General features: G+C 39.7%; 1 protein-coding gene across 2 annotated transcripts in view; it reads right to left on the bottom strand.

Moving 5' to 3' along the window:
* Positions 1-5,244: 5,244 nt before the first annotated feature.
* Positions 5,245-24,322, bottom strand: part of ADAM12 (ADAM metallopeptidase domain 12) — a gene marked incomplete at its 3' end in the record, with an annotated part of 189,126 nt that continues 170,048 nt past the window's right edge. For both annotated transcript variants that reach the window (XM_080620833.1, XM_080620834.1), the window contains 9 exons: positions 22,959-23,067; positions 22,654-22,852; positions 20,111-20,188; positions 17,724-17,832; positions 14,020-14,155; positions 13,274-13,385; positions 12,650-12,832; positions 6,553-6,680; positions 5,245-5,302 (listed from right to left, as the gene is read on the bottom strand). In XM_080620833.1, coding sequence (XP_080476959.1) covers positions 5,245-5,302; positions 6,553-6,680; positions 12,650-12,832; positions 13,274-13,385; positions 14,020-14,155; positions 17,724-17,832; positions 20,111-20,188; positions 22,654-22,852; positions 22,959-23,067 — 1,112 coding nt within the window. The remainder of the gene's footprint in view (positions 5,303-6,552; positions 6,681-12,649; positions 12,833-13,273; positions 13,386-14,019; positions 14,156-17,723; positions 17,833-20,110; positions 20,189-22,653; positions 22,853-22,958; positions 23,068-24,322) is intronic.

The following is a 24,322-nucleotide window of genomic DNA, read 5'->3' as shown; positions in this document are numbered from 1 at the left end:
CTAAGATGGAGATATCTCTGGGCTCACTATATGCACTCCCTCAGGTGATGGGTAAGGATAGCCAGGAAAAATGGAAACACAAGTGTCCTGGGTTCAGCAGCAGCAGTCATTATTCTCTTTCTTAGCAGCTGGTGCAGTGCTGTGGTTTTGACTTTCAGCCTGGGAACAGCGCTGATAACACCGATGTTTTTAGTTGCTGCTCAGTGATGTTTACTCTGACCAAGAACTTTGTGAGTCTCATGCTTTGCCAGGGAGGAGGGGAAGCCGGGAGGAAGCAGAGACAGGACACCTGACCCAAACTAACCAAAGAGGTATTCCATACCACAGCACATCATGCCCAGTATATAAACTGGGGGCAGTTACCAGGAAGGATTAGATCACTGCTTGGGTCAGGCTGGGTATCGGTCAGCGGGTGGTGAGGGGTTGTATTCTCTTCCCTTGTTATTTCCTTTATCATTATTATTATTGGTGTAGCAGCAGTGGTTTGTGTTATACCTTAGTTACTGGGCTGTTCTTATCTCAACCCGTGGGAGTTACATTCTTTCCATTCTCCTCCCCATCCCTCCAGGGGGGAGTGAGCGAGTGGCTGTGTGGCTGAGTTGCTGACTGGGCTTAAAACCATGACAACAAGCTTCAGAAGGCTAAAAAGATCCAAATCATATTAAAGCTAGTGTCCTATAGCTTGTTATGTCTTAGTGAATGCTTGAGAATATCAGAATTTTATGTAATCTCTCTGCTGTAGTAAATCTAGGACCTTCTGCCTTCTGAGCTGTTATTTTTCTTTAGTTTAGGTTAGTAATTTAAGGTAATAAGTTGAAAATAATTGGAAAGGAAGGAATAGTCCAGAATTTATCCAAAATATGTTTTAAGGGAAAAGAATTGTGAGCACTGGATGTATTAATTGAATTAATATATTTTTGTTACATTCCTAATGCCCTTTAAAAACACGCCAGTGATAAACACAGAGGAGTTTGATTTATGCAGCTGTTTCTGACCTATATTTTTATATAAATATGTAAGTTTCATGCAGAATACTTGGGCATTACCTAAAAATTCTTTCAGACTATCTATGTTTGATGAAGTTTCTGAGTTATTAGGCTTTACTTACTGCCAAAACGAAATGGTTTTCTGTACCAATCTAACGACCCTATGCTGCACCCTTGTGTGGGCTGTAAGTAGCACCAGGGGTATGAAAGTTCTTTTCTACTTCATGCTTTGTTAAAAATTAGTCCATACTTCAATGCCAGCCACCAGCACCCTGGGTTAGATTGGTATAGGATGTAGGTTATACCTTTCAGACAGGATTTAGGGTTATTGTTTAATTATGTGCTCCTTGGGCTCCAGAAGAACATACCCAGACCTGCAGCTACACCGACTAGCTGTTGAGATTGTTTTGTCAGGTAGTTTTTAGGATCTAATTTCTAACATTGATGATTCTCTGAAATATTGAGCATTGTGGTTCTCCTTCAAGTGTAGTCATGATTGGGGTTGCACTGTATAAATGCAGGTTGGCACAGGGCAGGTAACGTAACGCAGCTCTTCTAAAGCACTCTTCATCAAACTTACCTGTGTCAGTATTACACAAGAATAGAGAACTTGTCCTTTTGCTGCTGGAAAGTGGAGGAGAAACTGCTGTTAAAAATGAGTTAGGTTATGTAAATGTAGCTTTCTTTCCCTTTTGTTGTTGTTAAAAGGAATATGCCATAGGTTTTGCCTTCTAGTATTATAAAGCACTCCTGGAAGACTGTAAGCTTTCACATGCAGATATGAATAATTTCTATACATTGATTTTCTGGCTCTCAGTTTATATTTTTAAATGTATTTCCTTCTCCATTTTTTATGATTTTAGTTTGCTTGGTGCTTGGTCAATTTGTTAGAAGACAAGACAAAAAAATGAAGAGAAAAACTGCTATTTCCTTATCTTCCAGCTTAGAGATGGATCACACACATAACTGTTTTTTCCATCAAGAAAGTGAAAATATGAATACTAGACCTCAGTTAAACACTGTAACATGGCTGGTTCACCTCTAATATTCAGGTTTCTGGATCCTTGGTGCTCATTAAATAGTGGAGCTCAGCCTCCTCTTCAGCATGTTCTCCTCTTGCATGCAGAATTAGATGTAAAGCAAGAAACTCAAACAAGCAAACATATTTTTTGGCATCCCTCTGAGGATGTTACAAATCTCTTTAAGCTGCTGGAAATTAAATGCTGAATTACTTGTTTTGTTCATCTCTACTGCTTCCCTCTCTTCTTCAAGACCTTTTCTACTTTCATGACTGTCTCTTTGGTAAAAAATCGGCATTTCTCACCCAACCTTGTTAATAGTCATCTTTAAATTTTCTAAAGAGATGCTTCTTTACTTCAGATCTACTTGTCTGTTTTGCTATGAAGAAAATCAGCTTGTAATATGCCAGAAACTACCTTTTGTTGGTTTAAGTAATGTTAGCGTATATTTTATAGACTGAATTTGCTTGCCCTTGTCTCAGGTAGAGAACTATGACTTTTTTTTTCCCAAACAGCTAAAAATCTCTAGCTTTAGCCATGTCTAACATAAGATAGTAAATCCATTAGCTAATAAATGCATTTAATCATGCATTCTTCACTGTAAGACTACATTCCATGTCACTGGATGCATATGCTTCAGCTGCTTGTTTCAGTGTCAATAGTTAATAAATTTGATATATACTTTTCTGCATAGTAATCACAGCTTGTTTAAATGTATTTTATTCCCAGATTGTGCTATCGATGAATTGTTAAAAGCAGCAAAAGGTATCACATTAGTGATGCCCCATTGCCCCTGGGCTCCTGCTGCTCAACTGCAGAAGCCTCTGATAGCCTCTCCCACCTCATCCATGACGAATGGCTGGATGGACTTTGCCTTCCTCTAGCAGCAGCAAATGTGATACCAGGCACTGTGTGTTTATGCTTGTGGTGCTGGTCAGCTTCTGGTCCATCAACCAGGTAATGGACTCCTTGTGGGTTGCACACCAGTAAGACCATCCAGGCATTTCAGTCTTAAAACTCCACTGTGCTGGGACCAGGTCACCTAGCAGTGTCCTGTCATGCTTCTGCCATCTTCATACATGAAGAAGTGCGTGTATGTTTTTTTCTCTGGCTGGAAGGAGGCACTCACCTATATGTCTAACAGGTTCTCAGCATCACCTGAGCATCTTTCCAGCTTTGGTGTGCTCAGGTCCTGGGTGTGTGGATGGTTCTAGACTCAGTATGGGTGAGACGGCTGCTTGCAATTACAGGGGTAGGATCATGTGCCTTGCATGGGTATTTCTATTTCTATACTTGTAAGAGTGCATAGGTGGGTCACGTTTATGTTTAAACCTAAAGGTTACTTCAAAGCTTTAAGTTTATACACACGCTAAACTGCTGCCATTAAATTCAGATGATAGAGTTTCTGATGAAGGTAGATAACACAAACTTTTTAGTCATTTAATTTCACCTTCTTTCGCTGCGTACAGTTTCATCTTATGATTTTCAGCAGTTATCAGAAACATTTTGAGACAGTATGGTGACATTCTAAAAATGGGAGTATTCAAACAAGCAAATTGAGATAGTGTATCTGCTTCAAATTGAGATTCCTTCCCTCTTCCCCGCTGTTTTAGATACAAAGCTACAGCTGACAGGAAGAAATTAGTGTTTTAAATACAAAACAGGTGAGATACATAAAAAGCATCATTTTGGCTTTAACTGAATTGCTGAGTCTCGGATAAGTTAGCATCCTGCTGTTGTAGTGATTCTTCATACATGAAACAACGTTGTGGCTGCTAGAGTCGCTTTAAGAACTAAAATGCTTTTTGTGAAGCATTTGCTTTTGCTATTCAGCAACAAAGTAAACTAGGGTTTATTTTGGTTCATTTAGTTTATCAAGCAACTTGATTTTGAGGGAATATCTGGGAAAATGAAAACCAATTGCATGTACTGAAACAAGATCCAAGTCTCTATCAATGCTTTTATTTTTGCTTAAAGAAACAAAAACTACAAGCAATGAGGAAACTAACCTATATAAGGCATTAGTTCCTTCTCCCTCTATTTCAACTGATATTTGAAACTTATTTTTATTACAGCATAGGTGAAACAACCGTATTCAGCAGTGCTACTGAGATGGTACAGATCAAATGTAATGCTACCACATAGTAAAGAGATGACTTCTTCCTCCATATTTTAGGATAACCAGAGTCTATGGATTAAAATACGCATTTTGATGTGAAAATTAAAGAACCCAGAACAATATTTTAGAAGTTAAATACAAAACAGTAGTAAATATGCAAAATACAGTTGATAAGCAGAGCGACGAGGCAAAAGAAATAAGGATAATAGTTGATTCTTAAAATGTAATTTGTAATGCTTGGCTTCCCCCCACCCCCTGTGTGTAATTTCATGTCAGTTTAAAGAGGACAGCTATGCATCATAGTGAGATGGTACCTTACACAGTGTAGTTGAATGTAATCACCAAAGAATCAAGAAGGTAATGACACTGGGAGGCCGGATATCTGCACTGGTATGTGATAACCATATTGGGTTGAGGAAAATGAAGTTAACAAAAGTACAGTTTTATGATATACAGTACTTCTTCAGTAAAGAGAACTTGTCCAAAGTGAATGCATCCTCTTTCAGCACAGATTTCTCATCGATTTCAAACAGGAACGTGAAAACTGAACTTACAGTACAACTGCTAGCACTGAGCGGTACCTTGGTTACATACATATGTTCCACATCTGTGTGCAGATATCGGGCGTTTCACCATGTTCCAGAAGAGTTTCTTTTTCTTTACCCTGACATATTTAATCAAAAGCTTGCTATAAACCATTGAGACTGAGTTGCTTATTCCTTTGATTTATCCATGAGGATCAGCACTCCTTAAAGAGCAGATAAAACCTACAAACTCTACATAGGACCAATAGAGCAGAATTATTCAAGTTCAATGAAATATTACAAAAAAAAGGCTTCCTTCTTAGGAAAACTCAGCTATGGTAAAAATATCTACTACAGTGCACTGCACTGTAATAAATATTCAACATAAATTAATAATTTACAAGTACCTGAGCAAGTATACAGAGCACCATAGCACAGCACAGCACCAGAGGCAGTAGCTCAGAATTCTTAAAAATAATGCTGTTTTAAACATTAAAAATCCTAAGTATTGTCATAAAAATGAACTCCAGCTGGAGTTTAAAGATAGTGCAAACTTCTGTCTTCACTTATTAAAATAAAGGTGTCAGATTTTCTAGTCATTTCACATCAGCAGTGTTGCTGGACCTGGATACTTGTGGATGCTTAGGAGCAGGTCTGTTGGAAAGAAAGAAAACAGCAAACTGTTATTTAAGCTTCTGTTGGTTCTCAGTGCCAGCATCATGCTTGGGGCAGGGTAAAACCTCTTAGAGGCAACAAACTTAAAACAAAATAACTTCAGGCATGTAGCATAGGACTCTCGTACTGCGGGGAAGATCAGACATTGCTATATATACACAAGTCTCATCAAGAAACGTCATGAGACTCAGTTGCTGCCTGGCCCATTGGATCAGGTAGCTCAGTGTTTCAGGTGTTGTTCTTTAAACTCTTGTTTCTCCCTCTTCCTATTCAAAAATCACAGAACCCCAGCCTGGTTTGTGTTGGAAAGGACCTTAAAGCTCCCCCAGCTCCAACCCCTGCCACAGACAGGGACACCTTCCACTGGAGCAGCTTGCTCCAAGCCCCTGTGTCCAACCTGGCCTTGAATACTGCCAGGGATGGGGCAGCCACAGCTTCTCTGGACATCCAGGAGCTTAGTCAAAGTTCACGCTTGCAGGCTTTTTAATAGAAGTATTAGGAAACTCCGTCCTAGTCTTAATTTATATGAGCAGTTAAGTGTCTCAGTCACAGAATTCTTGACACTTAAAATACTACTTTTATCTTCCTAGGAGTTCACTTCTTTTTTTTTAGGAAATCAAAGAACATTGAGTGAGAAAATGCCATGCACTTTGCCCATTAACATTGAGCATGGTTATTTCATGTCCATTTTACTTTTTTTCAGCATCCTTTTTTCTTGAAGAGTACAATTTGTGTGCTCTCTGAGTGTTTTGGGTATTATTTTCAGATAATATAAATTGACATTCCATTATGAAGTGTGTGAACAGAAAATTGCTTTTATTGGTGGTTGAACTTAGCAGCATTCAGTTCTCAGCCTAATGCTGCAGGTGGTCTGAGTAGGAAATTAGTCTTCAGTGAGAGCTTTGTTTCTCTTTAAATTGCTGCTTATTAACTCCTTTCTTTTGAAAGGAATTGTATTTCTTGGGCAGGTTTTGGAAATATAAAGTCAGATGCTTACAGTCAAACCTTCATGTGCAGTACCAATTCTCACACTTCTGTGGAAGTCAGTGCAATTATGCTGATATGCTCCCAGTGAGAATCAGCCCAATACTATGTGTTTTTATAACAAATAGGAAATGGTTGTTGCATAGCTCTCAGCAATAGTTACAGCAGAGCGTGATTACTCAAGACATTATAGACCTGCCATTGGGCAAAGCGCTGTAAACCAAGGTGTTTTAAATAGAACTAACCTTACAGCAGTAACGTGAGGCAGAGGTTTTGTGTGTCCAGGCACTGCTGTGCATGTGCTGTTGTAGCGTGATTTGGTCAGAGGGTCTGCTGGTAGAGGCTTCCGAGGAGGGTTTGGTTTGTGGTTTTCCTATTATAAAACATAAAAGCATATTAATCTTTGGATTTGACATGGCATAATTAACATAGCAACAACCGAGAGAAATGGAAGCTAAGTAAGTTCAGAGCATCATAGAATCCCAGACTGGATTATATTGGAAGGGACCTTAAAGCTCATCCAGGTACAACCTCCTGCTGCAGGCAGGGACACCTTCCACTAGACCAGGTTGTTTCAAGCCCCATCTATCCTGACTTTTTACAACACTGTAAAACTAGCTATATAAAAAGCTGGAAATAGTAGAAATTACTTTAAAATGCAAATTCAGATGACCACAAACCAAACTGCTCAAGTCCAGTTTGAATTGGTAGCATCTGTGGAATGTTTTTAGCAATGTTGCTGTGCTTTCATTCTGTGCAATTAAATGATTCATTAATAAAGAACAGAAGTCATCTGCTGTCAGGCATGAGCTAATGTCTCTTCTGTGTGGTCCTTGAAACGCTGCAAACATGGTAACATGTCTATTTGTTGTCTCCGTTATGAAGAACTGGGATAGATTAAGTGGCTTGCTCAGGGCACACAAATACTCTCCAATATATCAAAAAACTCACATCAGATCTTTCTGTTATTTGAACTGCGTAGTCATGCCTTTTCTAAATTATTTTAATCTTTAGTATTAGTTTGCCACAACTGCCATCAGTAAAGCTGACAAAAAGAAACAAGAAGAGCTTAGAAGCATGTTCTAGTTAAAGATCTCCTGAAAGTCATAATCAAAACAAGCAGAGGCATGAATTGCTCAGGAATAAAATACAACTTTTCATTATTTGTTTTCAACGTCCCTTTGTTTTCTTACTTTTCACAGCCAAGGAGTGCTCTTTCAAGAAGGAAATGCAGGTTGACTGTCAGTAGGCATTTTGACAAGGAAGAAAATGTGGGAGCTTAAATAAACCTCATATATAATCAGTCCAAATTTACCACAAACTACATTTTCAAGCTGTATAGAATGTCCCTCTTAGGTCCCTCTTCTTTTTCACTCTGGCAAAACATGTACTAGTTCTTGGGTGAATGAGAAATTGCAACATGAAAGAAGTTTCTTATTTCAACTTATTGTTATGGCCAGATCTCATGTTCGGCATTAAAATTAGCCTGAGTGCCATCCAGAAGGAATCACACCATAAACCAAGGTTAAGATACCTGCTATGAGAAATTTGTCTGTGAGCTCTGTCTTTGGAGATCAAAATAATTGCAAATATTCCTGAAACAATCAGGCCTGGAAAATGATGAAATAAACGGCATGCCCGTAAACACTCCATGTAGCTTTGCCTCATAGGGCTAGCCTGTTCAACGTCAGACTTTAGTGAAACACTGGCAAAGGAAGTTCTTCAAGACATGATCACTTCCCACGATTCAGAACTAGAACCTTAAAACTCTTATGAGGAGAAATCTTACCATCAGGATTTCTTAACCAAAGTTTACTTTGTGCACTATATTTCTTACCCAATGAAATCTTCATGTGTGTGTTTTGAAGTGAAATGTGCCACTTCGGAACAAGTTAGATCACAGCAGGCACTGATACTTTTAAATTAACTGAATTACCTCTGCAGTAAAATATAAACGTAAGTTACCTCTGTAATAATTATTTTGTTAGAAGTCATAATGTATGTTCATTACATTATATGTATATGCATCGTCACCTTGAGTGTGACAGCAGTTATAAAACGAAGTGTAATGAACACACAAACATCAGCATTAGAAAGACAGCAACCCAAACCTGTATTCCTTTCACAGAAGTGGCCTTTCCCTCAAGTCCTTTTACATCATCAATCTCATGAATTAGTCTCATCACATGAGTATTCAGCTGTTTGCTTGATCAGTCCCTATTTGTTATTGTATGATTTGTATTTACTCTTCAACCAGCAGAATGCTCAGGTACCACTGGGAAGAGGGATGCATCCAGGTTCATCAGTCTAGAGAAACAAAGGTCTGAAGAGCTTAAGGTCTGGTATGGATGAATGAACAAAAAGAGAGAACTGCCATGTCCTGTGTCTAATCACCACTTGTAACACCTGATAGTAGACTGACTTTATGAGAAGTTCATTGTAGCTAAGTACTAGTGGAACTCTAGCAGTTGCCTTTCCCCTGCTTCTTTTTGCAGGGGAAGCTGGCTGGAATGGCTAATCCAGATGTGCTGACCTAGAACAGTTCTTCAGCTGCAGAGGGAGCATCCTCTCACTGCTGAGCGTTAAGATCATCTTCGATGCCTAAGCCAAACTAATTCTTTAGGCCCTCTTATTCCAGAAGACTCATCCATGAGAGGAAGTTTGTTGAAGCATCAATTGCATTATAAATGCAACTCTGATTTCTTCTTTTGTTGTTCCCCAGAGCTTGTAAGAATGAGTTTATACTCTCGAGAAGGAAGCAGCAAAGTGGCTTGACAGAAAGTCTAATGTGGCAAGCTGGTAAGAAAGGGTAAAAGAAAGAAAGAGTGGAGGGGGAATTCAGATGAACATGGAGATGGAGATCATGTAATGGCTGAGATGAAGCAAAATGAAGGAACATTTCATAGAAAGGAGATGCCAGCACAGGAAAATAACACCAGGAAAGCAAACATGCTTGGAAGCAGAGGAAAATAAAACTGAAGAAATAACTGCCATCCCTCAAACTGACTTTACAAGATGGTGTTTTTATATTCTTTCTGTGCCACAGAAGAACCCAAATTGTATGGTTTGTATGTTAAAATGTGTGTTGTATAGGTTTGTATGTTAAAATGTGTGGAAACTTCCTGTAGCCTCTGATGTCCTGGCAAGACTAGAACATAGCTCATAGCATCACCATAGCTGTGTTTCTCTGCTTCATGTCTCCTTCTTCCCAGCTCATTTTTACCCCTGCAGAACTGCAGCTCTTCAGTACAAAGATTTCATAGATGGGTTTCTTTGTCCAGGTTTATATCACCAACTTAGCATTTAATGCATTTACTGTGCCTGCATTTGGGGAAGCATTCTTTTAAATATTGCCATGATCTCTTTTTGTGCTAGGCAGAAAACCAGAGTTCTGCTATTGAGCAGCTACAAAGCCATCAGGTGCATGAAGCTTTAATTTTTTTCACTGGTTTTTAAATAAGCAACTGGAAGAAGGTTCTTGCCTGCGATGCACTGGGTGAGAAGGGTTATATATCTTCCTCAGCCTATTTAGATGGGATCTTAATTTGTGTTAGCCCTCTATGTCAGCAGCCAGTCTGAGGCAAGATATTGACAGCAGTAACTGTGGCAGAGTGAGCAGAAGGTGAACCCAGCTCAGTTTTACTAAGGGGAAAAGTAAAAGCACAAAGCTGTATTTCCTGTAATAAGGATGACCTGTAAAATATGGGATATACTTTGGTAATAAGATGATGACAGCATCAGAGGCAACAACTGAATACCAGCAAAACTAAGTGCAAGTGATCAAATCAGAATGCATGGACTGAACCCACGGTTACTATAAACCTGCACCCTTTCCTTTATTTCAGCGGTGCTGTGCTGATTTATGCTGACTGTGAATCCGCCCCATAAATTAAGTAAGTTTGCCTTGTAAGAGCATCTGAAATAAGAAAAAGCTGTTTATTAGTCAAAAGATTGTTAACTATTAAACTTGGCAACAGATAATTTGTGTTTAATTTGGGTTATTCTTGTTGTGGTGGTTTTTTTACTATTTACATCAGAAAGGAAATTTTATAGCAAAGCAATAATCCATTCGTTGCTTTCTCAACAGGCACTAGAAAGGAAAAGAGTTGTCGTAGAGTCTGCTTAGTATGTTGTGCCTTATCTATCCACTGCCCTAAGCCCAGAGGCAGCAGGAACGTAGCTTGTGCTTCAATATTCTTCTCAGAAGGGAGAAGCAGAAGGAAGCAGCTGTGAAGCCATAGAAACAGTGAATGGTTTCGGATCCTCTTCCTCAGCGCTGTACTGCAGTACCGAGCATCTGGATGATATTATGAATGTAGCAATGATTTTTAAAGTGCTTCCTCTTGATGACCTGATAGATGCACTTCCAAGAGAGTGCTGAAGCAATACATTAAGTAATATCTATATAAACTAGCCCACAAACTATTCTCAAGTTAATTTACTTGTTCCAGGCTTTGAGGGAGCAAAACTCTTTGGAAGAAAAGATTTCCTTCCCATACAGTGTTTGCTGGGATATAAAAAGTAGCTGTTTCTCACAATCTTGAACTGAGGGTATGGGCATAATTTTGGAAGAAGCCATGCTGGTTTATTTAATAGGCTGCCTTGCACTGGTCCCCTGTTTGTCTTCCTACTTCATGCAGCAACAAACCCAGTGTATTTTGCTTGATGGAGTAACTGCCACAATTGATTTGAGCTGCCAAACAGAAAAGCTTTTTGGCAGTTTCAGATCTGTCAGTCTTTCGTGATGACAGTACTAGGGATACTAGAGATTGGTATTCCACCTTGCACTTTATGTGGGGTTTGAAGGGGAGGGCACTTTGGAACATGAATTGCAGTCATGCATTGGGCTGCTTTGAAGCGTGATGACAGGCTGGGGCAGATACAGACACAGCATCAGAATGAGAAATGGTTACTTTCCTTGGAAGGCCTCTTCTCCATCTGTCTTCTGCTAGTGGGAGACAGCGTAAGCTTATAAGTAGTTATATAAGAGGAAATAGAAGAAATTTCTTCTTCTAAAGACAAAACCAACACAAACCAATACTCCTTCATTTTTCTTAAAAAATTGATTTTAGAAAGAATCAGAATTTCCAGTTCCCCTGCAAAGGAAAATAAGTGACCAGCAAGATGAAAGAGGGAAGAAGAAAAACTTAAATACTTTGAAAGCAATTAAACTGTCTACACTTGTAGAAGTTGGGTCCAATCTGAATGATTCATGTTCAGATTTAGACAAAATGATCCATAGCTCCATTTTTTAATGCTGTCATAATACGTAAGCACACTGCCATGGCAGCTCAGAACCGTCTCATCCTTTTTCTTCCTGTGTTATTTTTACAACTGCTTTTCAGAGCACTGCACTTCAGCAACTGATTCTCATAGCTATCCTCCTGTAAATCACTGGGGAAGTGTCTCAGAGTAGCTCACAAAGTTGCTGCAGGAAGAAGGTGCTCTGTCCTTGGGCATCCTCGCTAGGTTTAGATAGGCACAGTCACTCAAGGCACAGCTATTTGAGTACTGAATTGCAGTATGTGCATCCAAATCAATGTGATGCTCATTTAAGATAGTTGGTGATAAAGATATTCACTTCATTTTAATCTTGTACTATATCCAGAATAGCACGTCTATGGAACAGAAATAGCTGGGTGCCTGATTCCTTTGCTTAGACACAGTCACGCTATGAATGCAACCAAAGGAGAGAAACCGATGACAAGAAAAGAGACAATTTAACATAGAAAATAGCGCAGACAGCTTAATCTACCCTGAATATCACCTTTAAGTGCATCCTATTACAAAAAAAAGGGGGTTACCAGCTCTGTTTAAACATTGCAATGAAAGGTACATCTACATTAAGTAGTGTGGGTAATTACAAGCCTGTTTTTTACATCTGTGCTCTGGGGAAATAACCTCAATTCATACACCCGTTGGCAGAACAGGGGCACATCAAACTAATACATCTTTTGCTTTTGCAGAAAACATCTGCAACTTGACTTCCTAAACCATATCAATGTTTTTGGCACTTTGCTAATATACTGTATAGTTTCACCTCCACTTGGGCAGCTGGCAAGATGAGCCTTTTTGCCTGTAATATGGAGCTTGTTTATACTGTTGTGTCTTTTGAGCGGTGAATTGAGAGTTCAGGATCCTGCATTTTAGGATCATGGCCTCGGCTGGGATAAACCAATATATCCACGCCACATTTCTAAACTTGTACAGAGTATAAAGTAAATACTATGGGAAAAGGCCAATGTGAAAGATGAGAAAACATCTCATTCCTCTTCACCACATGGAGATATTCACACACTAGATGTTGAATAGAAAAGCAGCTTAAAGAAAACCAGTGGTTACCTGGGTGAACCTCAGCGAAGGGTTAGCTGGCAAGGGTCTTTCAGGCACAGCTTGGTGATACGGTGGCTGGGGAAGGGGTGGTAGGACTCGCTGAGGCGTTTTTAATGGTGGCAAATCATGTGTCTTCATGGGGTTACTAATGTCAATGATCTGATATGGCAGCGGTCTTCTTGGACCATCTCTCTATGAGAAAACACCAACCAAACGCTGTCAACTTCAAACATAAGCATTGCTGCTTTCAAATCTGTTATTCCCTTTTCTCTTCTATTCTGCTTTCATCTACACTCAAGACCTCTGCAGCCAGAGACACAAATAACAGCTTCCAGAGTCCTACTGAAGCACTAATCCTTCGCCCTTCAGATGCGGTGTTCTGGTGTAAGATGTCTGGCTCTGTCCTGGAGACTAAACTATCCTTTTCTGCACTTGATATTTTCACCTGTCTAAAGCTTGGAAGCCATAAACGTATTCTGAAACCTATATTTTCTTTCACTTTACATACTGCTAGTTCTATATAATAGTAAGATCATGTAATAATTGTGTTATGTTACTTAAATGAGATCCTATCTATATAATATGTATAGATAGATAGATTCTCTTTTTAAAAAACACTATTTAGAGACTCACTTTTTGCATGTTTGTATTCTGTGGCTTCCTGATGAGATTTTTACTGAGAAATGTGGTAGGAACGTGCTGATTCGGCTCAGATGAACTGGAAGGTCTTGCTGGACTCACAGACCTGCGACACAAACATTTATTTAGAGAACACAACATTCTGCTTTATCACATTTCTTTTAATCTGGAGCCTCTTTTCAGAAGGAGATTTTTGCAAGGAGTTCCTGACTTTTTATAGTAAACAAGGGAAGCAAAAATTGTCAAGTGCTCCTGCAAGAATAAACATAAATATTGATTTTTCAGAAACCAGTAGTCTGTTAAATTAGCTTCTGCAATCTGGGGAAATACAGCTTTGCAACACCCAAGAGACTATTCTAATGAATCTAGCATTTAAACAGTAATGACCTCGAATATGGAAGTTTCAGCTCATTCGACTGAGTTTAGATAAAAGGCCACGCAGTGTAATGAAACTATTTCAAGCAAATGGAAATGAAGGCAATGCTTCCTTCACTTCTTCATTTTTTATCACAAAAGAAAAGGGATATGTGGTCAAACCAAAACCTACATTATTTACTGACATCAATAAAGTTAAACTAAACCAGGAAAAACACTGCGTTAACACTTGGTGAATACTGTTGTTAAGGTTGGCTCTAACATGTTCACACTGTTCTGTGACGAACATCAAGATGAGAGCACCCATGGTTACAGCTACTTTTGACTAATGTCTATTAGAGTGTAATTAGGGGAAATGATCATACCTTAGTTTCTCTATTGTTGTCTTTTTACTTGTAAACAACCATCTCATGAAAGTCTTCCTTTTGACATACATGATTGATCCAGCAAAGATAAGGCACAGAATGGTTATCAGCACTCCTATCGTTAAACTCTTATTATCTGCAACGAAACACATGGAGTTAACTTCTACCAAGAGCCATCTTCACTGAAACATGTTGTATACAGGGAGCACGACATTGCTGCCTGGCCTGAGTTTGTAACTGCAGTGCAGGTGAAGTGAAAAAACTATGAACTAAAGACTAATAAACTCTTATTTCTTCTAGATTGATGCTTGAATTTTGGCCTGGTTTAAAGTTATTTCTTTCACATTTGGGAAAAATTGGTTAACATATAACATTGTAGGTTCCTTCCACTCTAACTATTCTATTCTAGTCAGATGTTCACCCAAGTGTGAACATCTCCATGTCTTCTCTCTGCATCTGTGCTCAGGTCCTGCTTAGGTTGTCACCTGCAAATGAGGCCATAAGGAGTGCAGGCTGTCAGCCACATCCAGACACCCAGAGGATGATGGCTGTAGCAATGCCGAATGGTGCCTTCTTCATAGGTTGCCTGCTGCCAGGGTAGGAAGGAGGCAAGGCTGAGAAGGAGCAAAAGAGGACAGAAATGCCTAGATCATGATTTTATTAAGTGCAAGCTTTTACATATTCTGTCCTTAAACGTGGGCAGTAACCGTAGCTCATATAAACAGATTTGAAGGGTTCTATTCTGCTTTAATGCTGGGCAAGCAGTCTGAAATCTGGACTACTGTGGTCCAGCCCAGATGGCTATTAAGTTGAATCTGGAGCAAAGCCTTCAGTGGTGGTGCTGTGTGCTCACAGAGGGATGCTCTGCTTAGAGAGGCTGCAGCCTTCTGTACTTGTTCCAGTTTTCAGAGTGCTTAAAGCTGCTTTAAGTACCTTGCTGGGACCTAAGTGAGGCACAATAGTGAGATGAACCCTGACTAGATGACTTGCAGCTGAAAGAAAGCCTTATTTTTAGGAAGAAGCAAGCAGCAGCTCTGATCATTATGGCTATGTGATGTGATACGTTCGCTGCCTGGAGGAGAGGATGTGATTCTTCAGTACTGTTGACCTAAAAAGATGCATGCTCCCAGAGGAGGAGAAACATCTTTAATCTTTGCTCTGGTAACCCATCATCACTGTCTCAGTCTTATCCTGGTTGATTTTCAGCCAGTTGGCTCTCATCAACTTGCCTAAGCTCACTTAGATGGTGGTGAACAGTCAGCAACACTGACTGAACAAACTACACATGAGGGGTGATGGGGCATGGAGTGCCAAGCTTTTACCTTATAGTACTGCAGAATAATAACTCCCTCACCATCTCTAAAAGATTTATAAAATTAATAGGCTAAGATTATGCAATTTAAATTAATTAACTTCTCTACATATTAAATATTTAGGCTGCTTTGTAAGAAATATACAGAGTGTCAAACACAAAGGTTTATTCTAAGTCAGCTGGGTAAAGTCCAAGTGTCAGCTATAGAAAACTGTGTCCTCTAGGAATCATAGAATCCCAGACTGGTTTGTGTCGGAAGGAACCTTAAAGCTCATCCAGTTCCAACCCCTTGCCACGGGCAGGGACACCTTCCACTGGAGCAGCTTGCTCCAAGCCCCTGTGTCCAACCTGGCCTTGAACACTGCCAGGGATGGGGCAGCCACAGCTTCTCTGGGCACCCTGGGCCAGCGCCTCAGCACCCTCACAGGGAAGAGCTTCTGCCTAAGAGCTCATCTCAGTCTCCCCTCTGGCAGGTTCAAGCCATTCCCCTGGGCCTGTCCCTACAGGCCCTTGTCCCAAGCCCCTCTCCAGGTTTCCTGCAGCCCCTTTAGGCACTGGAGCTGCTCTCAGGTCTCCCCTTCAGGAGCCTTCTCTTCTCCAGGCTGACCCAGCCCAGCTCTCTCAGCCTGGCTCCAGAGCAGAGCTGCTCCAGCCCTCACAGCATCTCCATACTTGTATATTCCCAGTATTATTGAATGTAGCACTGTGGTTAGAGAAACATGGTGAAACTACCCCACTATATTAAACTACTGTTAAAACAATTTTCTTTTAAATTCAAGTGTTTGCTTCCAAAACACAAAACACGAGAATTATCAACGATGTCCTATATTTGTCTTCTCCGGTTAGCACTGTCTATGCAGCACATCACTATGATACATATTGTAGCTCCCTAGGTATTCAGCTTTCAGGTAAGCTGGAAAAGGACTATAATGCTTTAGAGCAAATCTCAAAAGAAAACATTAACACACCCGTAATCTCACTTGTTCGGTGCCTGAGCACGGTTTCTTTGCTATCTTACTGACTGGGAGGTATTTAAAAGGATTTTTCAACAGTGAAATTATAATGTGAAGCTTTGTCATGGAATTGGCCCTGATGTCATAAATCCAGAATTACAATTCACGGCAGGCTTTGGCATGTACAGAATGCAATCCATTTTGGTTTTGAGTAGTATTATTTGTATGAAAACGTGCAGATCTTTTTCCAGCAAGTTTTTAGTTTATAGATGTGTATGTGAGTAGACTGCTTGTTCTCTCACATACTCAGACATAAATCAGGAACATCCCCGTGGACGTCACTAAAGTTACAGTGCTCCGGAGGAAAATTGGCATGTGATGATTATCAAATCCTATAAAATTCACAATGTGTAGAAACGAATTCTTTCGGAGGTTGGCCAAAGGTGAAGTAAGATACTACAGCCAATGTTCTGCAGGCTGAACAAGGGGAAATTGAAATGCAAATTATAGAAATGCACATCTCCTACTACCGTCGCATGTGAGGGCAACTTCTGCTAAATGTGTGGAAGCTATCTGTAAAATGTAGTTTTAATCTGACACAGTCAGAAATCTGCTATTTCCCACAATACAAAAGATCCTCCTTGGAAGAACAATATAAAATAGATTTCTGATTGTTGATTATGCTATAAATTTGCACATATAATCATTGCAATATCCACTGTTCATTAGGCACATAACTATAGGAATAGGCTGTGTGTGCAATAAGGTATTTCTATCCTGATGCACTCAGTGGAGAACCCTGGAGCTTCGTGTATCTCAAGGTGAGTCCAAGAGTACTGCAATGTTCATCCACCATTGCAATAGGATTATATCAAGTGTAGGAGTTAGCTCCTCACCCTCAGCTTAAATCAATACCATTTCCTACTTGTTACAGTCAACTACTAAACTTGACCATGTATCTTGGAAAAAAAAAGGGCAAACAAAGGCAAAGGAAGGCAAAGAAGGGCAAAGGAAGGCAAAGAAGGGCAAAGAAAGGCAAAGAAGAAAAGCATCAGAAAGGCAAAGAAAGGTAAGAAAAGGCAAAGAAAGGCAAGGAAAGGCAAAGAAAGGCTAGAAAAGACAAGGAAAGGCAAGGAAAGGCAAGAAAAGGCAAAGAAAGGCAAAGAAAGGCAAGAAAAGGCAAGGAAAGTCAAGGAAAGAAAGGCAAAGAGAAAAGAACCTGCAAGGATCACTGTGCCTTTTGTTATGCAAGAAAATTGAGGCACTCCGCCTTGGTTTTGCTACACTAAATTTTCAAGCTGGTGCCAATGTGTTTGGATTAAGCCATTTGATTTACTGCCTTATTTCCCAATCTTGCAAGCTCATCAGTTACAGGACAACACTTTGTATTTCCACTCTTTGTCATGGAAACAACAAGTAAAGCATGAAGTACTACTGACCTGCTTGCCTAATGGGTCCACTGTCCACGCTGCCACCAAACCCCGGCTTGTCACAGAAGGGGGGGGCCCAGTCAGCCTCGCAGTGACAGTTCTTTTTGTTGTTGCAGACCTGCAAAGCAAGACAGATGGCTTAACCTGAATCTGAGAGCAGCACTGGCTGACAAGGCCTCCTAATCAGTGACACATCTGAAAGAAGTAAAGCTTACAGAAGAAAAGAGATGCTCTGGTGTCTGCTTATTAACACAATTAAGATGGCAGAGAGCAACTCTATGCATACCATGGAGTAAGAGGGATCCTAAAAAAGCATTATTTATGCTTTGTGGCATTATTTATCTATTATGGCAGGAACTCGTTTGCATTGCAGCAGCAATGCAATGTAATTGCAAAACCATCTTCGGTAGTATAAGGATAATGACACCCCTCTTAAGTCTTATTCTCTCTCTTTGCCCCCAGCAGCAGCACTATCTGCTGTCTAACTTCTGTTCCTTCTGCCTTCACAGGAACAAGAGTCTCTCTCTGCTAAGGCTGTAAAGCTTTGTCATCTCACTTGAACATTCCTATTCATCAAGGGCTTGCTCTAGGTTGCAGAGTGATTTTTCCACTGCTTGGATCCCGGGCTTGAAGATGTTCTTCCAGTTGCCGGAAGAACATGTGAAACTGGAATCAAGGCTGAGGAAACCCTCCCTTTGATACTACACCTGCAGGGTCTATAAAGAAACAGCCCTCAGTGTTCTGGTGGGTTTAATCTGAGTAAAGGAACAACTAGCAAGACCTGATTTACTAAATGCTCCCTGCAGAACAAGATAGCTGTAATGGACTGGAGTCCATCATTAACATCAGCCTGTTCCTTCTGCATGGAGCAAAAGGAGCTGGAACACTCAGGAGGAACCACAGTTCAAAACACCCATCAAAAACAGGGCTGCTTTTTATTTCTACCACCCAAATAATGGCTATGACTTATGCAGAGGCTAAAGCTAATGCTGTATTGACAGAATACATGAACTGAAGGAGTCCAAAAGTTATGTTGCACAGCATGAAGACGGCACAGTCACACGCAGGTGCTCAAATAGATCTTTAAATAAAGATCTGGGGCTTAGGGCTTGTTGTCAGTATGGTCCTTAATTGTGGCCTAACACTGATCATCACTGATCCACCAGCACCATGGAGAAACCACACAATAGGTTAATAAATGGATTTCTCAGTAAGACACTGGTTAGTTCACAGGAGTTTGAAGATATGCATTTTTCTGGCAAGGTCAGCTGGCAGGCTTTCAGAGAGGCTACACTGCCTGTGCCTGCAGATATTAAAGTATCATTCACATAGCTTAGACCAGCTATGGTCACGTAAAATGAAAACCAGAGATTTCCTTTTGAAAGACAGCAAGATAATGAAAAATATAATTTGTTAAGCATTATCTTTTAAATTAAAGCACTACAGGAGTTCCCATCTTCAATTCCACAAGGTCATTTTTTGCTGCTTAGGAGTCACAGGAGGTTCTCCATTGTAACGACATAAAGATGTCAGTCTAAGCTGATGCTCATTCCAGCACAGTGATAACATGCAGCATCATCGACAGTGCTTTTCAGTTGAGAGATGATAAAATAACAGGTATCAAAGATGTTCTACATTAAAATTAATAGTCAAATTAAAATCCCTTCTCAGGAGAGGGCAGGGAATTTCCTATGGCTCTTGCAATGTGGTGCCACGGCTTTCCACAGAAACAAAAAGATCATCAGCAAAACCTGGTTAATAAGGCATAGCTTGTCATAATTAACATTTTCATCATCTAAACTAGGTTTGAAAACACTTTGATATTATTAACTGATGTCATCAAGTTTTTCATCCTGCATCACTTTCATATCATGAAATTCATCAATAGAGTTTTGCAACCTGCTGTAGTGGAAGGTGTCCTGTGGCAAAGGGTTGGAACTGGATGAGCATTAAGGTCCCTTCCAACACAAATCATCCTATGATTCTACTTTATTTTAATACTTTTGGAAATGCTTTTCCCTTTGACTCTCAATCCAAATGCATATTTTAACTTTTCTGTATCCAGATAGAAATTGGATTAAAAAATTATCATTTTTTGCAATATTAATGGGAATTCTTCATGAAGGAAGTTTAGACTTAAAATTCCTATTTATGATAGATTGCTAATTCAGAACAAGACAATGACTGCCTGATAAATATTTCTTTGTTAAATAAAAATCATTTCATTGCTTGCATTTTCTATAAGGGACACTGAAACTGGAAATACATGATAAAAAAGTACTGCAGTGACTTTGATATATTACAATCAATCATAGAACCCAAAGCTATTGCACAAAATGATTTCTTGTCCAGTGTTTATTGACTGATTGTAAAAAAAGTGTTCCTATAAGGCTTACTCCACGTCCATGGCATTTTGTTGCACATTTATGTACACCAAAAACGCTTGTATTCTGGCACCGGCGATTAAGGCAAATCTGCAAGAGAAGAGAAAAGAAGTTTTAATAGGGACAGAACTGCTGGTGCTCACAAAGCATCATGTCCCTCTCCGTATATCTGCTCATCCATCAACAGTTCTTTCAGCAGCTAAAGATTTCCCAATACACATGCTGCATTGACTATGTCATATTGACAAAGAGATAAGGACACCAGAATTAGGTGTCGTCTTCCTTTAGGTGCAAATCTGAGAGAGCTGGATCCTGCTCTCCATGGGCATCCAGGCCAATATTGAATTTCAGACATAGTTCACATTTGTGGACATGCTGAGCTTGTGTAAATAAACACTCACAGCTTCTCTGAAGTGGAACTAGTGGTGAGCTGCTGGGGTTTGGGGATTTTTAAATCCAATTAAAAAACCCAGTAATTTTCATTTTTTCAGGACTAGCAATGCACTGAGCCGGCTTCCTCCATGGACCTCATCTGGCTGCATCCATGTCTTGACAGCAGCAGATGATACCTCCTGATTTTGAACGTGACAAAGGTCTTTTCCAACCTATTTGATTCCATGATTCAAGGAAAGTTTTAGGTCGCTTCATGGTGTAAATTAGCACAGTTCTGTTTACAGCAATAGTGCAATTCTTTTTCATGCTAGTACAAGACCTGGACTCAAGTCAGCCCAAATATTCAGCTGATGTCACCGATATACGTGGGTTCATCATTGCTTTTCAGCAAAACTGAGACTTGCTAAGAGTTTGTGGGTGTTAATTATAAACCAACCATATTTAAAGTATAAAAATAATCTTATAGGAAACTAAAAAAATAACACATGCAAAGTAATAAAATTAGTTTTGTTTTCCAGTTATTAGGAGTAAACTTTACTCTGCCAACATAGATGAAAATTGAGTTAAAGCAAGATTAGTACCATCTAATAATACCATCAAGTAATCAAACGACTGATGAAGATGTCAGCAATGAGATGGTACCTTACACAAAACTGAAAAGAGAAGAAATTAGGTCTAGAGTAACTGTTACCGGGCTATGCTGACATCTCCCCAAAAAAGGGGGAAAAAAGGCATTGCACAATTTTGGTCATGTTTAAATGCAGTTCAATTCAGTAGTACTAAAAGTCAGTCATGATAATTAGCATTAAGCAGGGAATAGTGTTGAAGGAGACGACAGGGATGCTTAATCAGGGCACTTATCCCCTGGGGAGGAGAAAAATGGAAAGGAAATTAGAGTGAATTGGCATCAACATGCAAGCATGTAGAGAATATGGTCTGATTACAGCAGCATTCTCAATTCAAATATTCACAGTGCAGTAGCACACAGAATTTTGATCACATTAAAATGGCTGCGTTTCAAATTGGGTATCTTCAGCTTAGAAAACTCAAGAATATTTAAATTCATATTCTTAATCCGTAATACAAATGCACTAATGTCCTCCAAGTAAAACATACAATTTCGTAAGTATTAGCCTGTGTATTCTATACTGTGTATGTGTATGATTAGATAGATTAGAAAGATTAAATACTCATTAGTAAAACATAATCGGGTGCTTTCCCAGCATTGAATTTTCTTTGAAAAGATATTTTAGAACAGATTGACTTAGAAATGTTGTGAGGGTTGTTTTCCTGTAACAGAACTGTAGTTTCACTGGTGATGTATTTTAAACCTGTTCCCAGTGCACTGTGATAATCCAATGTAATTCAAAAGCATTCAGAAATTCAAAGGCTCACTTGAATTTACCACAAATTATCAAAGCAATTTTTCTTTCTTTCTGCAAGTTATCCACTGAGGGTATGGAAACCTTCTTCATTTCAGCAGTTCTTGGGCTCCTTTCCATTCCTCCCTCCCTATAAACTCATGGCTGTCTCCCATCTTTCTCAGTTTCTTTTCTCACAAAAGAAAGGCTAAGAATGAGACAGCCATATGAAATTTGGATTACATTCACATCGGAAAATTCACAAAGTTTGTAAAATAAGATTGCAAAAATCACCATTGGTGGCTGAACATCAATGGGTTTATCTTTCTTTCTAATAGCACATACAGAGATAGCTTTTCCTGCAAGAAAATACAATGGGGGAGAGCCAGAATTAGCAGATATAACACATTTAGAGACCAAAAGTGAAGTTAATGTCAATTTTGCAATGCCATAGACTGGAAAATGATCACATTGAACTCCTTAGAAATTCATTAACAAGCCTGGACTGTTTTGCTCTACTTATTTTATGGAAAGCCTTTAGCCTACTTGGGCAGGTGCTTGGGACTGTCCTCAGAAAGACAGCTTTAAACTTAAGCAACTTGTATTGCAACTGCAAATCTGTAATCCAGAAGAGCGGACAGAAGGAGAAAGTAAAATGCTGAGTCAGTGTGAGAATGAGCAATTCTTTTGTGGAAAGAAAGAAAATCCCAAAGCAAAACCCAGTCAGTTTAGGACAAAGAACTTGGCAACATGAGGTAAGTGATGTTCTCCTGGCTTGACTCCAAGATTTCAGAATCTTACTTTTCCATCTTCACACTTGGTTCCTGAAAGCACAAGAGCAGGATCAGGCATATCATCACCCAAATACACGTGGGTACCACGACACAGAATCTTGCCACCTTCCTGAAGTGGGATATTAGTTTCTATGGAAACAGCATTGGTACCAATTACAGGTCGATTTGCTCCTCCTTGACACTGGATTTTTCCACATTTAGCATCTCTGAAGGAGAAAAACGAAACCAAAGATTAGTTAAAGAATTTTAAACATTATATCCCTTTCCCACCACCCTTGAATCTGTTCCCATGTTTGCAGGGAGAGACCATACCTGGGTTCACATTTGGCAAAGGAGCTCTTGGAATCTTTGCCACAGTTGCCATAAGGATCACCAGCAGAATTGACTCTCTCAAAGCAGATCCCAGGAGCAGGTTTCGCACCTGAAACAAAACCTAATCAGAGCTTTCATCTCATAGAAGGTGTTGTTAATAATTTTCTTTGAGCTCCACTGATGCTTTAGGGAAAGGTGGATGTGATCTGCATATTGATGAAGCACAACAAAACAGTTGTGCTGGATCAGCATGCTAATTGAAGAGCCTGAATGTGTGGGTTTTCCACTGTTGTTCGTCTCTCTTGGCAATGCTGAGCAACAGAAAATGCAGAACCCTTTCAGAATGTCTCCAGATAACATCCCTCCTGTGAACCCTCCTGCCAAATCTGGTTTGGTGAAGAAAGACACAGGCCATCTGGTGAGTTAACTCCCTTCTTTTTACAGCAGTCCATGTGGTTCTAGTGAGACCCACAAGAGCCGAAGCCAAAGAACATACTTCTCGAGACAGGCCTTTTACAGTGCAATTCAGAACAACAAGAAACCACAAAAAAAAAAAAAATCCAGTTGCAATCTGGAGTGTTATGTGTCTGCATAAATGTGACCACATTACATGGCAAAGAGCATAAGAAGCTGCTAGCTCAAGCTGAGGAAGGGAAGGGAAACCATCCCCAACTTGATCCTCAGTAAATCCACTCCTGAAAGATTGACTTGAAAGAAGGGTTGTTTCTACCATGGTGATACAAGTAGGAATCTCAGAAGACAGGCAGCATCTGGTTGTTATCTACTGCAGTCTTTTATGATAGAGACATATCCTAACGGCAAAGGAACTTCCCCAGTGGGAGTATACTGGAAATGTTTGTGCAGACAGATTACTCATCCCTGCGTTATAGAAGTCAAAAGGTACTGTTAGAACATCTATTCTAATGTCTTATACAGACAATCTCCTGTCCGTTTTCCCCCAGATTGTGACCAACAATATAATATCTTCTAGGGACAGATACATGCATTCATCTGAAATGTCTAAGAGGTAGAGGATTTACTTCCCCAATTGCAACTATGAATGTATTAGAATTTAATCCCTTAGTTCTATTGCGAAGCGTGGCTTTTATTTCTAGCCAATAATTACTGCTCCTTGCAAGATTAAGAGGCCCTTTGCTAGGGCCATTTACTACCCCATATTTTCTTTCCATGAAGATTACAAATAGCACAATCAATTAAATCGTTGCCATTATTTCAACTACTCCAATAGGCAGACTAGCTTTGAGGACCCAAGATGGTAAGGAGATACATGGACTAAAACTCTGAACAGATACTTGCTAGATACAATTTTGTACTTTTGATAGATTAGCCAAACTAGACCAAAA

The sequence above is a fragment of the Psittacula echo genome (genome assembly GCF_963264785.1).
Source record: "Psittacula echo genome assembly, chromosome: 6".
NCBI classification, from domain to species: Eukaryota; Metazoa; Chordata; class Aves; order Psittaciformes; family Psittacidae; genus Psittacula; species Psittacula echo.
This window is presented reverse-complemented; position numbering and strand designations above follow the sequence as displayed.